Below are 19,262 nucleotides of genomic sequence, written 5' to 3'. Positions count from 1 at the left end.
TGAATCTCCTGGCCTTCTACATTAGATTTTGGGCCATCCTTGTTTGTCAAAACTTCATCAAATGGTTCCGAGTCTTGCAAGTTTGAAGTCTCTCAATTGTGAGTCGTGTCAACTTGAAAAGCATATTCGGGCTTCCTTTATGAGTCAAGTTAAGAGTCAAACAAAGTCTGTTTTTACTATCATTCATTCTGATGTATGAGGTCCAAGTCGTGTTCCCATTCTCTTTGATTAAATATTTTGTTACTTTTAGTGATGACTATTCTCAATGTACTTGGTTGATCTTAATGATAGAAAGGTCTAAGGTGTTATCCATATTCCAATCCTTATATACCGAAATTCAAAATCAATTTGGCAAGTCCATTAAAATTTTATGCAGTGATAATACTAAAGAATATTTTTCACAGAATACTCATCAATTATGTCTTCTCATGGTATTTTACATCAATCATCATGTGCACATACACCCCAACAAAATGGAGTGTCTAAAAGAAAAAAATCATCATCTTATTAAAATTACTCGTACATTAATATTACAAGCTAAAATGCCTTTACACTTTTGGGGTAATATTGTATTGACTGCTTGCTATTTGATCAATCATATACCTACATCAGTAGTCAATAATCAAGTTCCTCCCTCGTGAAACATGTCCTGCTCCAAATGCTTCATCTACGATGGATCCATCTGACCCAAGTGAGTATGTTGATAATCTTACTATTGCCTTTTAAAAAGGTATTCGATCCACTCGCAAACCTTATCCTATTTATAACTTCTTAAGTTTTTCATCATTTGTCTCCATAATATTATGCTTTTGTTTCTTCCTTGTGCTCTTTCAACTTCTTAACATTGTAGGTGAGGCCCTTTCACATTCTGGTTGGCGACAGACCATGATTGATGAGATGAATACCCTTGAGCATAGTGGTACATGTGAGCTGGTTTCCCTTCCCCAAGGAAAGGAGTTTGTTGGGTGTCGTTGGGTTTATGCTATCAATATATGCCTTGATGGTCATATTGATCGGCTCAAAGCTTGACTTATTGCCAAAGGTTACACTTAGACTTATGATCTTGATTCTGGTGACACCTTCTCTCCAGTGGCCAAAATGACTTCTGTCCATTTTTTTCGTGCCATGGCAGTCATTGGACATTGGCCACTGTATCAATTCGATATTAAAAATGTCTTCCTTCATGGTGATCTTGAAGAAGAGATTTATATGGAGCAACCACCTGGGTTTGTTTCTCATGGGGGAATCACGACTTGTTTGTAAGTTGAAACGATCTCTTTATGGGTTGTAACAATTTCTCCAAGCTTGTTTGGTAAGTTTAGTACAATGGTGTAGGAGTTTGGGCTAATGTAGAGTGAAGCCGATCATTTAGTCTTCTTCGGATACAATCTATCCGGTCGATGCATTTATTTGATAGTTTATGTTACGATATAGTTATTACAGGCAATGATCAAGATGAAATATCTCAGTTTAAGAAGCATCTGTTTAGACATTTTCAAACCAAAGATTTGGTAAAGCTCAAATACTTCCTTGGTCTTGAGGTAGCTCAATCAAAGAATGGTATTGTAGTTTCACAGAAAATATATGCTTTGGATATATTGCAAAAAATTGGTATGACAAACTGTAAACCTATTAACACTCCCATGGATCCAAACAATGAACTATTACTAGACCAGGAAGAGTCGTATTTAGATCTCGACAGGTATCGAAGATTGGTTGGTAAGCTCAACTACCTTACACTAACTGGACTAGACATCTTTTTCGCAATTAGTGTAGTATGACAATTCATGCAATCTCCGTGTGTTAATGATTGGAATGTTATGGCACGAATCCTACGATATATCAAAAATACTCCGGGTCAAGGATTGATGTATGAAGACAAGGGTAATTCTCAAGTAGTGGGATACTCTGATGCTGACTAGTCTAACTCTCCTATTGATACGAGATTTACTTTAGGATACTATGTTTTTATTGGAGGTAATCTTTTCTCATGGAAAAGCAATAAGCAGAATATGGTGGCTTAATCTAGTGCACAAACTGAGTATAAAGCCATGACAATGCTCAAATAGGAACTTATATGGGTAAAACAGTTACTTAGTGAGTTGAAGTTTGGAAACGTAGATCATATGAAACTATATGTGATAATCAAACTGCTTTGCACATTGCATTAAATCCAGTTTTCAATGAGAGGACCAAACATATAGAGATTGATTGTCACTTTATGAGGGAGAAGGTTCTTTCCAAGAAAATCATCATTAAATTTGTTAACTCAAGTGATTAGTTGGCTGATATTTTCACAAAGTCGCTACATGATCCTCAAATTCATTTCATCTGTGACAAGCTTGGTCAAATGATCTAAATGCTCCAACTTGAGGGGAAATATTAAAAGATATCTTAATAGTATCTTTATTTTAGGAAATAGACCCCATAATTTTAGAGATTGTGTATCTACAAATATTTCCTTTTATTATGGATTGTAAATCCTATATATAAGATGGAGTTGAGATTTTTTCCATAAGCCATTTAAAAAAATTCTCTTTCAACACTTTCCATATTATTAGATCACAATCCTAACCAACAGTGGGAAGAGAGAGAAGAAAGAATGACGTTGAGAGAAATAAATAAAATATGCATAAAAAATAAACATAATATCTTATCCTAAAAAAAAATAACAAATAAGTTATGGGCAACACATTTTTTATACCAAATCATAAAAAAGATAAAAATGTTTAGGGCCTTCACAGCCCAATTCTATTAAACGAGCACGGATCTGGGCCATGTATAATATGGAGCCCAATTCAGGTCGCGTTCACCATCAACAACTCACTCATCGCATTTCTGTGTTGCCTTTCTCTTTCTCTTCTCTTCCTCTTCCAGCTTCTCTTTTGTTGTGTGTGTGAGAGTGTGGGCACGGTAAGATGCAGGCCATTGCGAGGCGCTTAGGGCACCAATCGCCAAATCCATCAACGTCTCTCAAGTCCTTCTATCCAATTTTCAATCACCGTAATGTTCCATTTCGTGCATTAATCTGTGCTTTTCTCTCAACTCCTTTTTCCAGCTAATTGCAATTGCAATGGTAATTGTTCTTTGCAGACTATGGATCAGATCAAGAGCGTTACGTTTCTACACTCTCGACTAAAGGCGCGGGCCACCTTGTCCATAAGGGTACTGGTGGACGATCATCCGTTAGGTAAACTTCACTCCTTTATTCCTTTCAATTTCATTCATTGTTCGTTTTCGTGTCGGAAAAATTATGACTATTAGATTTTTTATTTTTTATTTTTGTGGATTTACATTATTACATTGAAAAAATTTCATTTATAGGGTAAAAAATTTAGGCTCCCAGAAATGTGGGAATAGAAGCTCCTTTAGATTATTTTGTATGAGTTCTAAGCTCTCAAGTTGAGTTTTGACTGTGATATTACTTGTATGACACTTAATGGAAGTCTACTGTGGAATGAAATGAGTATGGTCAAGGGGGTTGGGGTTGGATTGTCAGACAATTCTTTGATTTATTGAATTAACTCTTTGAGAGCTATATAAATTTGGTTCAGTGAAGGATCTATAGTAGGTAGCCTTACCTTGGGTTTTCCAGAGGTTGATTACATGAATCGAATCGTGTGACAGTTGGGTCACATGAGTTCAACACCTACCGTTGTTTAAGGCTTCCCTTCCTCCTGGAGAGCTATATAAATGGTATAAATGAGGCTTGAGAATTCTCTTTCGCTTGAGCTTGCTATAGGACTAAGTCTCTAGGTTGACATTGCCATAATGTAGACCCAGTGTTTGGGCTGGGATTTTGGTCATACATGACTTGCATGAGCAATTGAGAAAAACTAAAGCTGTAATCACGAGTGAGAGTGAAGGCAACATCTAATAATTTCTCCATTACCTGTTGATTTTGGTCACTCAGTTGGCGTGCTTAGATACCTAGTAAAGCAAATCTTTTCACCTCTTGACTAATGTGTAGCAGGAGATAAGGTTAAGTTTCCTAACTAGACGTATTTCAGCCATTCTGAAAATTTCATTTAAAAGTTTTGAAGAAATGAAGTTGCCTTACGTAGGATGAACTGATGTTCATGAAATGTTTTTAAGATTGGTTGGATGCAACTGTAGGTTGGTTTTGCTTGTTTCTTAAGGATCAGTTACTGTGAATAATCTTTTTTATTATCACTAATTCACTCTTTGGTAGGATCTGTGGTGTTTAGTATTATATCTTTTGGAGTTATATCATGGATATTTCTTTTGTATTGAGCCATTCTCATAGTAGGTCTGCAGTTTTAAGGCTAGGGATAATTCTTCAGGAGGCTAGTCTCTTTTTTCAATTTGGTTCTTATGCATTCTGATTGGATATAAAGGGTTATAATTTGAAAAAGCTTCTTGTAGTATGAATTATACTTAATTGTCCTTAATGGATTAGGAGCATCATAGGAGAATTAAAATCTTATTTTGACCTCTACTTGGTTCACTTGCCTATTGAATTTTTTTTTTACCTTTGCTTTTTTGGATTTAATTGAAGAGTTGAGAAGGTTTTGGTGTGTAGTTAAAGTAGTCTTGTTAGCTTATACAGATGATTGATAGTTAAAATAATGCTTGAACGCAATTCTTTTTGCAGCGGCATTATTGCTACAGTATTTGGGGCGACTGGATTCCTAGGTCGTTATGTTGTGCAACGACTTGGTAAGTTTCTGGGATATATATTTGTTTCAAAGTAAAACTTACCAGAATATTTTTCAATTTTTTTTAGTTATTTTTTCTGTAAATAGAATATTTTGAAATAAATTCCGTTATGACTATTAACTTCACTTTTTTTCTTACTATGTTGTATTGCTTATTTTGGTGATGCCATTCCCCTCTTCCAGCTAAAATGGGATCTCAAGTCTTAATTCCTTTCCGAGGCTCTGAAGATTGTCACCGTCATCTCAAACTGATGGGGGATTTAGGACAGGTAGCATAAGATAATTATTTTATACATGTAAAGAGTCCACTCTTGCCTCTTTCTTTTTGGTCTGCATGGAAAAGAAAATAGTGCTATGTGCATGGGTTATTTCTATCTGCTATTTGTACTAATCTTCCAGTGATTAATATGCCCAGATTGTACCCATGAAATACAATCCAAGAGATGAAAGTTCAGTAAAAGCTGTGATGGCTAAGGCCAATGTTGTTATCAATCTTATTGGTATACATCTTCTCATGTAATTCTGCACCTTGAATGTTTCAAAGCGTTGGAATATATGACCTTTTGTCCTTTAGTCCTTTAATCACACACTCATTCTGGCTGATTTGGTTGTGGCAGGAAGGGATTATGAGACAAGAAACTACAGCTTTGAGGAAGTGAACCATAACATGGCTGAGCAACTTGCGAAAGTATATTCTGCTGCTCTCATCCTATATCATCAGTTAACATCTCAAATTATCATTCACTCACTATTTTCTCTCCCTCTCTCGGTGAAAACATGCACCTTTTTACTGACAAGTCTGTAAATTGTTGTTTTTGCAATAACAATATCTCATTTTAATTCTGATAGAACTGGATCAGAGATGAAGCAAAATAACTACGAAGAACAGAGTATTTTGGCCCAGAATGAACACCTTCTGGATTTTCTGTATATTAATAAGCTGAAATCACAAGCAATAGTAATGAAAATAACAAAGACTCGAGCTACTACAATGGAGGTTTTCCTATCAGCTACGAAGACAGAAAATGGAAAGAAAGAAAGATACAATTCAACACATTAGAGAGGTGTTAGTTCTCTCCCAATCTGGTTTCCCAGCCCAAGTCCCAAATTCCAATCTATTTCCATGCCTCTGCTCACGCCACTCTACACCTTTTATTCCCTCTAACAACCTTGCCACCTCAGCACTGCCCTCCTTTTTTCCTCTAACAAACTCATTCTTCTAGAATATTCTGACTAACAGACTTGTCATGCTCCCATAATCCCCTACTACCCAACTTACATATACCTACATATACTTACATGACTATATTCCTATCAAATTCTTACAAAGAAAATGAATTTAAATGTATCCTTTGTACGCCAATAAACATGTCAACTCTAAAGTTTAGGGTAGTCAGAAAATGAATATTCTGACTATATTCCTAAACCCTAAACCATGAGGGTTTCTTAAGAATTTATTGTGTTTTTTATGGGATCTGATCAACTAGTAATGATCCCAAACGGTAAATATTGGACATGTCCAAACTGTTCAGTGTGACTGTCTTTAAACTGACTTGATGTTTTGTAACTATTCCTGCTGCTCCCTCTACACCCCAAAAGGTGGTGCTGCAGCTGTGGGTAGGGGGGGTACTGGATTTTTTTTCACCTGCCCTCTTTAAAGACTGCCTCATGATACTCGAAGCTGCATCATAAGGTTTGAATTATGTAAAAGAAAGTCTTCCAAAATGATAATGCATTCAATTTAAAATTTTATTGGTAAACTTGGTTGAGAAATGAGCTTGCCTCAGTAAAGTATTAAAGGTTCAAAACTGTTTATGTGCGATCAGGAGCCTCTTGCAAGCTTTATGAGCTATCTCCGAGGGATTGAGTCTTTATTTTTTGAGGCTTACAACAATTATGAGTTTTAGTGCATATAAAAGGGAGCTATTGTGAAGCTTGGCTTGGCTTAGTTTGAATATTTTTACTTTTCTAATGTTTGTGGTTTCCTAAATTGGTTTTTGTTGAGAATATTGTAAATGCAGTAGTTTAGCATGAGGGACGAAGTCCCACATTGCATATGATTCCTTTGTAATTCTTTTTATTCAGTTATATAATAAAAAGAAACATGCAAATCACATCATATGCCTCTTGACTTGTCATTCAACATGGGATCGTGAGATTTCCAAATGTATAGTAAATATTCTGAGTTCTTGCAGCTTTCCAAAGAGCATGGTGGTATCACAAGATTTATTCAAGTCTCTTGTTTAGGTGCATCGCCTTCATCTCCGTCCAGGATGCTTAGAGCTAAAGCAGCGGCTGAGGAAGCAGTTTTAAGGGAGTTGCCTGAGGTACATTTAGTTTATTGTTTTCTAGGCTAAATAGTTTATTTTTAGTTCCTTTAGTGTATGTAAAAGGAGCACCTATTCACTCTGGACATTTACATTTGAAGCTGAACGAAGTTTTTATAGGCTTTTGGATGGAACTAATTGAATGTTTTTTAATGTGAAAACAAATTATCCTAAATGCTAGAGATAGAAGCAAAGACCAGTCAATATATTTTTTAGCATCCTAGTACATTAATTCTATTACTTCTGACACTTCTCTGTCTTGGTCCGGGCTTCTATTATTCTATAAACAAACGGTAAATAAAAAATGATTAATTTTTCACCAAAAAAATGATTAATTTATTCTCTGTAAGTTTTGGAATTCATTTGGCAAACTCCTGAATATCAAGTTTAAAGATAGTTTAAAATCATTTTGTTCTGTTTAAGTGCTGATGAATTGTATACCGGATAAGCAATTAGAAATACATTTTCATGTGAATGACGAAGTAAAAATCATTTGCACTTATACAGTTTAGATATGTGTGCTCATTTTGCACTGAAATGTTATTTAAGGGGCATTTTCATGCCTTGCTAACTTGCTAGAGCATTAATGTCAGAATTCCTAACATCAATTTCAACAGGCAACAATCTTGAAACCTGCTGTTATGATTGGTACAGAGGATCGAATTTTAAACCGCTGGGCTCATTTTGCAAAAACGTATAGCTTTATTCCATTGATTGGGGATGGGAGCACAAAGTATGTATAAATCTATCAAGCAATTACTGTGAGCTTCAATTTTTTTTTTACCTAAGTGAATTGTGTTGTGTTTGGTTCTGCCTGTTGGCATTGGAATATTTGTTTCTTGATCTTTTTTTCTGACAAATGCAATTATTGCAGAATCCAACCTGTATATGTTGTTGATGTCGCTTCTGCACTTACTGCAGCCTTGAAGGATGACGGCACTAGCATGGGAAAGATTTATGAACTGGGTGGTCCAGATGTCTTTACTGTGCATGAATTGGTAATATCTGACTTTATCACTTTATTTGTTGCTATTTATTTATATTTCATATTTTGTCAAAACAAGAGAAACTACCTGTAGGAGAAAGAATGGAAGAAGAAAATTGTTAAAATGATGTAGAATATTTATGTTAAATGCAGGCAGATCTTATGTATGATTTGATCCGAGAATGGCCTCGATATGTGAAGGTGCCTTTTCCCATTGCAAAGGTGTGTTCATTTCTTCATTTGTTGATTACTTGTCTAGTTACCATTGGAATGCCAGACATGAACATATTTTTGGCCTTGTGAGGTTATTGTTATCCTTTGGGTGTTTATAAATGATATATAATGCAATTCTCAATAGTCTCACAGTTATAGACTTTTATGTATGATGGATTCATTTTTTTTAAATATATTCAGTTATCCGATATTAAATATGTAACTAGGAAATCATTTCTGGCAACAAGGCAAATATTTGTGAAGGCAAATAAGATCAAAGTTATCAAATGCGGATTGCGGTATGTCGCGACCAACCCAAAAAAATGCTATAACGCTATAGCGGGTTGCGGATGCGGAAATAGCGAAATAGATATATAACAGAAATAATGAAAAAAGAAACATTTTCTGTTACGCATTTAAATTTAGGACAAAATTGACATTTTGTCTTATGACAGCAATATGGCCACAATTTGGCAAATGCGATCGCAATGGCCGCTATCGCGTTCCGATGCGGTGCGGTTTCTTGCGGCGAGGCACCGCAACGCCCGTACGGCGCGGCTCGCGGCGCAATTAACTACTATGAATAAAATTTGGCCGAAGGCCTAAACTTAAAAATGTAGAACTTGCAATCTTGTATAGATGTGCGTTAATTTGCTGTAGAGTAAGGTGGTATCTGAGTTAGTAGCTCACAATCACATTTGTTATTTGAAGATCGCTATCACTTGGTCCATTTTCTGTTTTATTTTATTTTGGTACACAGTCCTTTTTTGTTTTAGCAGTGGGTTAACTGCTCATGGTAGAGGAATACTCGGTTTACTATTGAGAGTATATGGTATCGCTTTGGTGTCATAAAATGCCGACATCGTGTGGGATATGATTGATTTCAGGCAATAGCAACTCCAAGGGAAATATTGCTAAATAAGGTCCCTTTTCCGCTACCCACTCCTAACATGTTCAATCTGAGTGAGATCCAAGCTTTGACTACAGATACTGTTGTTTCAGAAAATGGTAAGTTCCTTAATTTTATCTAAAGGTCTTTCCTTCTTTGTTCCAAGACATTATTATAGAACTCTTTCTTTTACTGTCTCATGTCCCGCATTTTTTGTTTGATAAAATTTGCAGCTTTGACTTTCAATGATCTTGGAATTGTTCCTCATCAGCTGAAGGGATACCCTGTTGAGTTTCTTATGTCATATAGGAAAGGAGGCCCCCAATTTGGTTCTACGATCAGTGAAAGGGTCTCTCCAGATGCTTGGCCGTAAGATTCTTTGGATGTCTGGTCCTGAATCATTTTTCCGTCTTGCTTGTACTACCAACATTCATTTCACCAGTTAAAAAAAGATCTGAAAAGTTTTAACTTTTGTATCTCCCTTCCATGATGTGGAATTTTCAATCATGTTTGGTGATGATAATAAAATCCAGATACTAGTTGATTCCTGAATGTAAACGTCTTGAATCTAATTTAAAGTCATATTTTTAATTGGATGTTATCTTTTACACTCGTTTGGTCCTGAATCAGGTTCAAACTTCCAACCAACCTCCCCCCTTGACCCAGTCTTCAACAGATCAAGAAAAAATATTTATAAATTTAAAGATAAACAAATTAATAAATTAAAATAATAAAAAGGAAGAAGTGGGAAGCTTTGATTTTTTGGGGCAGAGGGTCTTAATAATGTTAGTTTTTTTGTTCTCTTCAGCACATTACTTGCACAGTCTATGCTATTTGGAGGTTAGTAATGTTACTTTCTAGGCGCTTGATTTTTTTTGTAATATATATATATATATATATATATATATATATATATATGGGGAGGGATCTTTTGACTCTAAGACTTACAACTCTTACTCCTCATCTCAACCGTTGATTTCCGTCCATCTAACGGTTATCTATAACAATTAATTATTTATTTATTTCAAATAAATAATAACCGTTAGATGGACGGAAATCAACGGTTGAGATGAGGAGTAAGAATTGTAAGTCTTAATCTAGAGTCAAAAGATCTCTCCCCTATATATATATATATATATATATATATATGTATATATATATGAGGTAGGATCCTTTGACACCGGTGTCAAATTTGAAGTTTGACACCTCATCTGAGAGCCGTTAGATCGAAAAAGATCAATGGTGTCACATGCTTACAAATCAGAGTCGTTGATCTTTTTCGATCTAACGGCTCTCAGATGAGGTGTCAAACTTCAAATTTGACACCGGTGTCAAATGATCCTGCCTCATATATATATATATATATATATATATATATATATATATAAGGATATCTACAGCTATTCTTAAAAATTATGTCGTTTTGATTAATGAAGGGTTTTTTTTGTAATTTTAGGTTAATTAATGAAGAGCGTTTCTGTAATTTTGTTTATTCTTTTATCATATACATTTTACTGAAATACCCTTCATTAATTCACTTAAAATTACATAAACACCTTTCATTAATCAAAACGACGTAGTTTTTGGAGTAGCTGTAGATATCTTTATCTAAAATTTGCTGTAGAAATATTTTTTCCTATATATATATATATATATATATATATATATATATATAGGATCATGATCATTTTGTATCAGTGTAAGATTAATAAGTTTTATATCATATCTCAGTCATTGATTTTCGTGCATCCAACAGTTATACTTTAGAAAATCATATGAATTAATTAATAATAATTAATTATTAATTACATTACAAATATCAACCGATGACTTTCGACCATCAACGACTGAGATTTAGTGTGAGATTTATTAGTCTTACACTGATATAAAAAGAATCTCCCCATATTATATATATATATGGGGTAGGATATACTTAGCACAAAATATGTTTATCACATTTATAATTAATTTAATCATCGTTAATTTTCGTCAATCCAACGATTTTAATTTATTAAATTTATTAAAAATTAATAATTAATTAATAAGTACAAGCCAATAATTCTCAATAAATTATTATCGTTATATTGATGAAAATTAATGATGATTAAATTAGTTGTAAGCATGATAATTATATATATATATATATATATATATATATATATATTAAGACGAAGATAATTTTATCCAATCATGATGTCTCAGATGATTCATATGGTGATATAACACTTACCGACGCCTTAAAGTTGTTTCGTGTAAAAACGATTTACAAAGTGTATTTATTATTTAAGAATATTTTAGGTGTGGGCTGTGTGGCTTTTGACAAGTGGACGTCGACGCGTTTGTTAAGGAATTGGTCCATTGAGATCCCCGCGTGCATGAATCGGTACGCACTCTTTTTAGTGACTTGATGTACAAATTAAAAGCAATATGGTACATCTCTCTTGTATATGTCATAAAATTCACATAATAAATGACACGATTCGTACGTACTAATAAAGGATATAAAAGGGAAAGGATGGTTTCTAAATTCTAAAAAGGTCACAATTTACTAACCCCTTCGTAATGACATTTAAAAAGCACCATTTGTTTTTTCTTCTTAATGGAAACCCAAGTAGGAGATGGCTGCAAGTAGCCTATTATTAGTTTTTGCACACTTGCAATCGGTGAAGTGCTTTGGATAAAATATTTTCATAATACAATTATGGGTATTATTAATTTTCTTTTACATAAGATAATTATTTTATATTATAGAAAAAAATAGATAAATTCCACCATTACAAAAAAAAAAAAGTAGGGTCCATAAATCAAAATGAGAAAATATGAGATAAATTATCTTATGTGAAAGGAGAATAATATTGTCCTACAATTATATTACTTTAAAAACAAAGACATTAATAAGTTTTATAAAAAACCCAAAAAAAAAAAGAAAAAAAAAAAAAACTGAAAAGTGAAGTTGAAGGCATAAATGTGGAAACTGAGTGGTTTGTTCCGTAGCCAATGGAGGAGGAGTTTTTGGAAATTGATGCAACGCAAAGAGTGAGGATTGAAAACAGAACATAACAGAACAGATTACAGAACATAACATCCTCACACTACAATCAACCCTACGCGTCACAATCCTACGTGACACACCGACACATATGACAAACCCTGGCGTACCTTGCTAACCTGCGCCACCGTTTCCCTCGTTGATTTATCAACCCCCCTCCCTCCCCCTCTCTCTCTCTCTCTCTCTCTCTCTCTCTCTCTGCAAAATTCACTCCTTCAAATTCTGGATTCCTCTGTCTCTCTCTCTCTCTCTTCGTAAGTCACTATTTCTCTCTCTATCTCTTTTCTTTTATTTTTCTGCCGATTATATTTATATGATTTCGTTTTTGCAATATCTTGTAGATTTGCGTTGGGATTTAACTGATCATCAAGCAATCACTGCCACTCCTTTTCTCTGTTTAAGTGTTAACGTTGTTCATTTGATCCCAACAACGCCAATGATATTTAGTTATTGCCTCTTAAATACTATTAAGCTTAGCTGCAAAGTTGTTCCCTTTTCTTGGTGCTCAGATTAATCCCAATCTTTGGTATTAGGCAAAATAGGTTTATTGACTGTGTGACCTATGAATTGCAAAATTTTGTGTTTGTTTGCAATTGGAATGCAATGAGACGGCGCCATGACCAAATGGATAAAGGGGCAGCAAAGAACCAGAATTCCAGGCTTTGTTGTTTAGCTTCCTTGTCTGCATTCTTCTGGTTCTTGCTGTTGTACTTCCATTTTGTGATCCTTGCAGGAGATAATAATAATAAGAATAATTATAATAGTAGTAACAATAATAATCATATTGATCACTCAACCAAATTAGTACCTGTTTCTGTTTATTATGAACCCACCCCAATCCATGTAAATGATGTCCCTCAAGTGCAAGCCCCTCCCAGAAAGATTGGCTTCCCTGACCCTGGGGTGCGGAAGAGTGATGACACTCGGAATCAGAAGGATTTCCCTTTTGTGAGAGCACTGAGAACTGCTGAAAACAAGAGTGATCCCTGTGGGGGGAGGTATATTTATGTGCATGACCTTCCCTCAAGGTTCAATGAGGATATGTTGAAGGAGTGCAAGACTTTGAGTCTTTGGACTAATATGTGTAAGTTCACCACCAATGCTGGCCTTGGTCCTCCCCTTGAGAATGTTGAAGGGGTGTTCTCTGATACCGGCTGGTATGCTACAAATCAGTTTGCTGTTGATGTGATTTTCGGAAATCGGATGAAGCAGTATGAGTGCTTGACAAAGGATTCCTCTATTGCTGCTGCAGTTTTTGTACCCTTTTATGCTGGGTTGGACATTGCACGTTATCTTTGGGGTTATAATATTTCAGTGAGGGATGCAGCTTCGCTTGATCTGGTTGACTGGCTTGTGAAGAGGCCAGAATGGAGCATAATGAATGGTAGAGACCATTTTCTTGTTGCAGGAAGGATAACGTGGGATTTCAGGAGATTATCTGATGAAGAATCAGACTGGGGCAATAAGCTTCTGTTTTTACCAGCAGCAAAGAATATGTCCATGCTCGTGGTTGAGTCCAGCCCCTGGAATGCCAATGATTTTGGGATTCCATATCCTACATACTTCCACCCTGCAAAAGATGCTGATGTGTTCATGTGGCAGGACAGAATGAGGGGATTAGAGAGGAAGTGGCTCTTCTCCTTTGCTGGAGCTCCCCGTCCTGGCAACCCCAAATCAATCAGGGGTCAGTTAATTGACCAATGTAAAAGGTCACGGGTTTGTAAGCTGTTGGAATGTGACTTTGGCGAAAGCAAATGTCATTCTCCCAGCAGCATAATGCAGATGTTTCAAAGCTCACTTTTCTGCTTGCAGCCCCAGGGTGATTCCTACACGCGGAGATCTGCTTTTGATTCAATGTTGGCTGGTTGTATACCTGTCTTCTTCCATCCAGGTTCAGCATATACACAATATACTTGGCATCTTCCTAAGAATTATACCAGGTATTCTGTCTTCATTCCGGAGAATGATATTCGTAAGAGGAATGTCGGTATAGAGGAAAGGCTAAGTCAGATACCTCACGAGCAAGTGAAAATCATGAGAGAAGAGGTCATTAGTCTCATTCCAAGACTAGTATATGCTGACCCTCGCTCTAAATTAGATACTCTTAAAGATGCATTTGATGTTTCTGTACAAGCTGTGATTGACAAGGTTACAAATTTGAGGAAGGATATTATTGAAGGCCGTAAAGATGACAACTTCATTGAGGAGAACAGTTGGAAATATGCTTTGTTGGACGAGGGAAAGCATGAGGTAGGACCTCATGAATGGGATCCTTTCTTCTCGAAACCAAAGGATGGTAGTGAAGATTCCAGTAAATCCTCTGCTGAAGCTGCAAAAAATTCTTGGAAGAATGAGCAAAGAAATGAATCATAAAAGGAAGGGGAAAAAATTATGTGCAGGGTGCTGAATTGAGGTTTAATGCAGCCTCAGAAATGCTTTCCCTGAAATGGGGAAGAATTGCAAATTATTGCTGGGGACTTGCTGTGAACTTATTGCTGAACTTTGTGTCCAAATATATCGAGCGGGCTTCCTGATTGAAGACCGCCACCTTGGAGACAGATTCTTTGCTTGACACATTTTTGTTAAATAGGTTTTTCTGATTTCTGCTTCATGTATTCTCCTCAGTGATTCCTCTAATGCATTTTGCGAGGTTTAATAATTTCTTTTATGTAATATTTTTGTTCGTTTGATTCATATAGGAAATATAAACAATTTTGTTATGGTTAATGGTAAACTTGAACAAGTTTAACCATTGAATTTCACCGATGCATCAGTGCTACGTGAAAATGTTTTGAGACCTTATATCGAGGTTTGGCTTGATTGCTTTCTTTTGGTAATTTTCATGAAAATAAATAGCTTACTCTTATCTTCTTTTCCATTTGTTTGATTGCCTGGTCCCCTTTTTCGTAGTTTAAACGGTACATTCATTTTAGTATATTGGGTGACCTCATTTTACAGTATATACCTGCGTGAATGGATTATCTTGTGCTGCTACTTATAATCGATGTAACTAGAGAAAATTATGAGCTGTTTCTTTGCACACCTGCTGCTTCTGGTTTGTATAATTCCCATTTTTGGGGCAAAAAATCGGTAGGCATGTTGAAAGCTACCATTTGATTAATTTAAGTTTGAAATTCTATGGTATTGCAGAATACACTGTCCAGTTGATATTATTTATTGCCAAATGACTGTCAATCGGTTTTAGAAAAGAAGTTACTGTAAAATCATCCTCTGAAGTATGTAACTCTTCATTTCTTTCTTTGATAGGAATGAAATGAACTCTATTGATGTTGAGATTCGCTTTGATGAAATGATTAATCATAATTTGAGATAAATACCAAAAGTGTCTTCCTAGACAATTCGTTTAACATTTAAATGATACTTTTGTCCTTAATGAAACTTCATAGGTGGCAGTGCTGGGCAATTGGCATTGTTAGTACTCTGTTTGCCCCGTTTGAAAAACCCTTCCTGCGTGTCTGCGTATAATATACTCCTGTCTGTCATCTTCGATTCAAGTATAATCATTTTATTGTGTAATTAACTACTTAAAGTACTTAGTGTGATGCTACACATATAATTATAATTAACGCAAAAATTAAAGTTGGTTATAATTAAAACCGTTGACTCCTTAATCCTGATGCATTGCTCAAAATCAATTCAGATTGGCCCAGGCCATCACGCTGCTGAACACGGTTTTGATTTGTCCAATGTGTAGGACATTTCGTAACCAAAGAGTATGTCAACATGGGAAAAATGATCAATGAAAAGGAAAAAACATGCTTTTCTTATCTGAGGTCACTTGAGACCTCTGCTGAACAAGACCAATAGGCTCGATAGTCGATCCACATGTATCACCATAGTTTTTTTGTTTTAGTATTGAATGAAATTGGACTTTTGTAATATTTTGAGATAACTCTTGGCATGTATCAGAACCACGGCATTGGTAAGTGATCATGCATTACAAGAGTAAACGAAGCCAGTGTCTGTTCATAACAGCTAGTCCAGCATTGATGTGATTCATGTCAATTCTAACTGATATGAATTGCGTCCTGTCCCGTGAGCATAGCTCACTAAATTGGGACATTTACTTACAAGTTTTCAATTAAGGGTTAAACAGTTCTTGATTCAACATCCCTTCACATTCCACTCCCCCCTCCCTCTCCATAGACCTCCTAATGAAGATTCCTTAGGAATCACTCTAGTGGTGGGACTTCACCTAAGCCCTAGCAGGGTCTAATACCCAACAAAAATATTTGGAACTAGTGCTTGTTCTAAAGGAATAGAGACGTATAAGATTGCATCCATCAAACATGCTAAAATATTGCCAATACATCCCCTGCTATTTTCCTCTCCCATCAGTCAGGCAAAAACATTCTACAATGACAAGGTGAATACACACCCACTAATAAACTATTAAGTAGAAGGATCACAAACAAAACAAAACCACTCCCAGTTAACTCGACTAGCGAGTGTTGGGTGCAAAAAATCCTTATACGCTGCCTTACCCTTTACATAATTGCAAACCACTGCTCCGGTTTGCCCCTTCTCAAAAATTTTCAAGAATTTGCTTGATACAGGGTTTGAACCCCTGACTCAAATAAACTCCTCTTGGGAGCTCAGTTGCCAACAAAACAAGTTAAGAAAATTACCATGCAGCATGCTGAGTATACTATATTTCCTTGACAAAGTTTGCCTTTATTTAAAACAATAAAAGTCATCGCATAATGAGCATACATGACAACTTAGCAGCTGCAGGACAAGCAAAATTTAATAAGAACTTGGGTGTCAGAAAGGATATGTGTACGTGAATTGAAATTACATTCGTGCCAATTTAGCATTTAACTCAAGTTTTATCTGCCTATATTACAGAAAACAAACTTCTCTGACAAAGGGCAAAAGAATAGAAAGAAAAAGTTAGCACATTAACTCATTTTTTTATGAATTGCAAACCATTTGCATTAGAGTATCGCTCCATGAATCTCATGAATCTATCCCACTCCCGTGGAGTCCGCATTACATACTTTGCTTCAATTCCTGAGGGCTTTCCATTGACAAATTTAGCACTTACATCAACTGACTGAAGGATCCCTTCCTCATCAATCATGTAGAAACCTGTGATATCACCTACTTCACCAGAAGAATCAAAAACTGAGGGTTGATCAAACCTGAAAATAGCCATGCCATTTGTTCCATCCCTTGATTTAGTTAGCCTCACATCTGGTATTGTCTGTTCATCAGTTCCTTGAATGAACTGTATTGTTGGTTTGGCCATCATGATAACAGGCATGCTCATGGGAGTATTTTGTGTTAGCATAGGTAACCTCAAACATGATGTTTGTAAACGTTGACCATTGAATGAGGAGTGTGTACTTCGATGGACAATGGAAGATGGGACTGCATAAACAAAGAGACTATTATGTTCACCATGAACATCAGATCATAAGCATAATTTTTTATTCTTCTAGCGCTAAACATCTTCTAAGAAAGCATATATATATCTTCAAAGGATTTCTACACTTTGGGATCAAGGGAAGATGATACAAGAAATTGCTCTACACACATATATAAAATGGTGCATGTTAGCTGGAAACTAAATGGGCTTCTAAGATTACTTCAAATACTAAATAACATTAGAACATGCAAGTTCTGTTATCAATTGTATGTTCTAGGTTCTCCTATTCCTTTTCTCCACAACATGGGTATATCATCACCTCTTTGCACATCTTCAAGAACACCACACATTTTGGTCTATCAATGTGTTTACGGTCAAAAGGTGGAAGTTATATTAAATTATTTTCCCAAATACTTCACACTGCAAGAAATAATTTTATTGCTTAACTTTTGAAATTATAAACTTTTATGGTATAAGGAGAAATGAAGCATCATATAAGGAATTTTATGTTGTCAAGAAAAAATAGGGCAAAAACAAAGAAAAGAAAAGAAAAGAAAAGAATGCTATCCTCATTTTGTTTTTCTTATTTGGCATGCTGGAATGCTAACTGTCTTGTAATAGGGGCAAACCCAGCTACCAACAACCAAGTTGAAAAAAAATCCGTAAGGCCTTAAACCCCACAAAATTAATCTGAATGAAATTACAGAATTTCAGGTGTAGAACATTAGATGAACCAGCCATTACTGATAACTCCACAAGTTGAATTCCCAAGCATACTGAAGAGGGAAAAAAATGAATCTTTTATCTGACACAATTATTATCAAATTCAATGGGAGCCCATAAAATGTCCAACTTAATTTCATCACCCCTACTTGAAAAAAGTCTAAAACTCTAGTCTTTGCACACTTCATAGATTAAGCAAGAACCCAAACAAAAAAAGAAGATAAAAAGGCTATGTTGAGGGAGATATGTTTTGAGAGGGTGGTTGTACCTGAGTATGAACGTGGCTTCTGAAGTAAATTGGAGAGTGGAAAGGACAATGCAAGAGAGTGCAGAGTAGCCATTGCCAGCAAGAAAGAGAGTAGAGGAAAGCAGTGTTGAACACTTCTCTCTCTAATGGTCATTACAGAAAGAAAAATTGTGGTCCAAAAAAAAAAGTGTAGCGTGTAACAAAGACAGCCATTCACTTGTGATGATAATTCTTTGCTTTTTTGCAAAGGATTTTGTGTGTGTGAGAGTTATCAGATTTGTGAGTTGTGACAATCGACGGAAGATGCTGACATGGCAGCCCACGAATGATACACGTTGCATGAATTATGATTGGCTAAAGTGAATCCATGCTCCTTGTATCACACCACATACAGATTGATCCATTAATGATAAACCATAAGATTATACAGTTTCAACCCAAAAATGGCCGCCCAATAAGGCTTGTCTAATTTTCTTGCTCCTCTTTGGGGTTAATTGAATTCGGATTTTAAAATATAATTTTGAGATAATTCTTTTTATAAATTTTAAAAGACTAATTATAATTGTAGTTACTTTAAGGATTTTTTTTTTACAATCAAGCTTTTATAAGATTGGATTTAAGAGGATTTTAATAGAATTTATAAGATTTAAAAGAACAATATGAATTTATAAGATTTTAAAAAATATATAAATTTTTAACAAACATTCAAAATTACATGAATTGATACAAAAAAATAACAAAGAAATGCATTGATATAA

At 35.3% G+C, this 19,262-nt stretch overlaps 3 protein-coding genes across 3 annotated transcripts; 2 read left to right on the top strand and 1 right to left on the bottom strand.

Moving 5' to 3' along the window:
- The first annotated feature begins 2,836 nt into the window (after positions 1-2,836).
- Positions 2,837-9,694, top strand: LOC133297522 (NADH dehydrogenase [ubiquinone] 1 alpha subcomplex subunit 9, mitochondrial). Its single transcript, XM_061496690.1, has 12 exons — positions 2,837-3,003; positions 3,094-3,190; positions 4,616-4,680; positions 4,863-4,948; positions 5,095-5,179; positions 5,297-5,367; positions 6,875-7,006; positions 7,624-7,739; positions 7,881-8,004; positions 8,145-8,213; positions 9,092-9,212; positions 9,327-9,694. Exons 1-12 carry the CDS (start codon positions 2,919-2,921, stop codon positions 9,464-9,466), a joined length of 1,191 nt encoding a protein of 396 aa, XP_061352674.1. The 5' UTR covers positions 2,837-2,918; the 3' UTR covers positions 9,467-9,694.
- A 2,427-nt stretch (positions 9,695-12,121) lies between these two features.
- LOC133297525 (xyloglucan galactosyltransferase MUR3-like) lies at positions 12,122-14,932 on the top strand. Its single transcript, XM_061496692.1, has 2 exons — positions 12,122-12,396; positions 12,484-14,932. Exon 2 carries the CDS (start codon positions 12,746-12,748, stop codon positions 14,513-14,515), a length of 1,770 nt encoding a protein of 589 aa, XP_061352676.1. The 5' UTR covers positions 12,122-12,396; positions 12,484-12,745; the 3' UTR covers positions 14,516-14,932.
- Positions 14,933-16,925: 1,993 nt separating this feature from the next.
- LOC133297527 (photosystem II reaction center PSB28 protein, chloroplastic) lies at positions 16,926-18,678 on the bottom strand. The gene is made up of 2 exons (XM_061496695.1): positions 18,526-18,678; positions 16,926-17,536 (listed from the first exon to the last, which is right to left on the bottom strand). The coding sequence occupies exons 1-2, from the start codon at positions 18,656-18,658 to the stop codon at positions 17,070-17,072; spliced, it is 600 nt and encodes a 199-aa protein (XP_061352679.1). The 5' UTR covers positions 18,659-18,678; the 3' UTR covers positions 16,926-17,069.
- Positions 18,679-19,262: the final 584 nt, after the last annotated feature.

The sequence above is a fragment of the Gastrolobium bilobum genome, unplaced genomic scaffold (genome assembly GCF_033153095.1).
Source record: "Gastrolobium bilobum isolate Gb01-03AN ecotype WA unplaced genomic scaffold, APGP_CSIRO_Gbil_v1 utg37107, whole genome shotgun sequence".
NCBI lineage: Eukaryota > Viridiplantae > Streptophyta > Magnoliopsida > Fabales > Fabaceae > Gastrolobium > Gastrolobium bilobum.
Note: the sequence above shows the minus strand (reverse complement) of the source record. Positions and strands in the feature narration are given on the sequence as shown.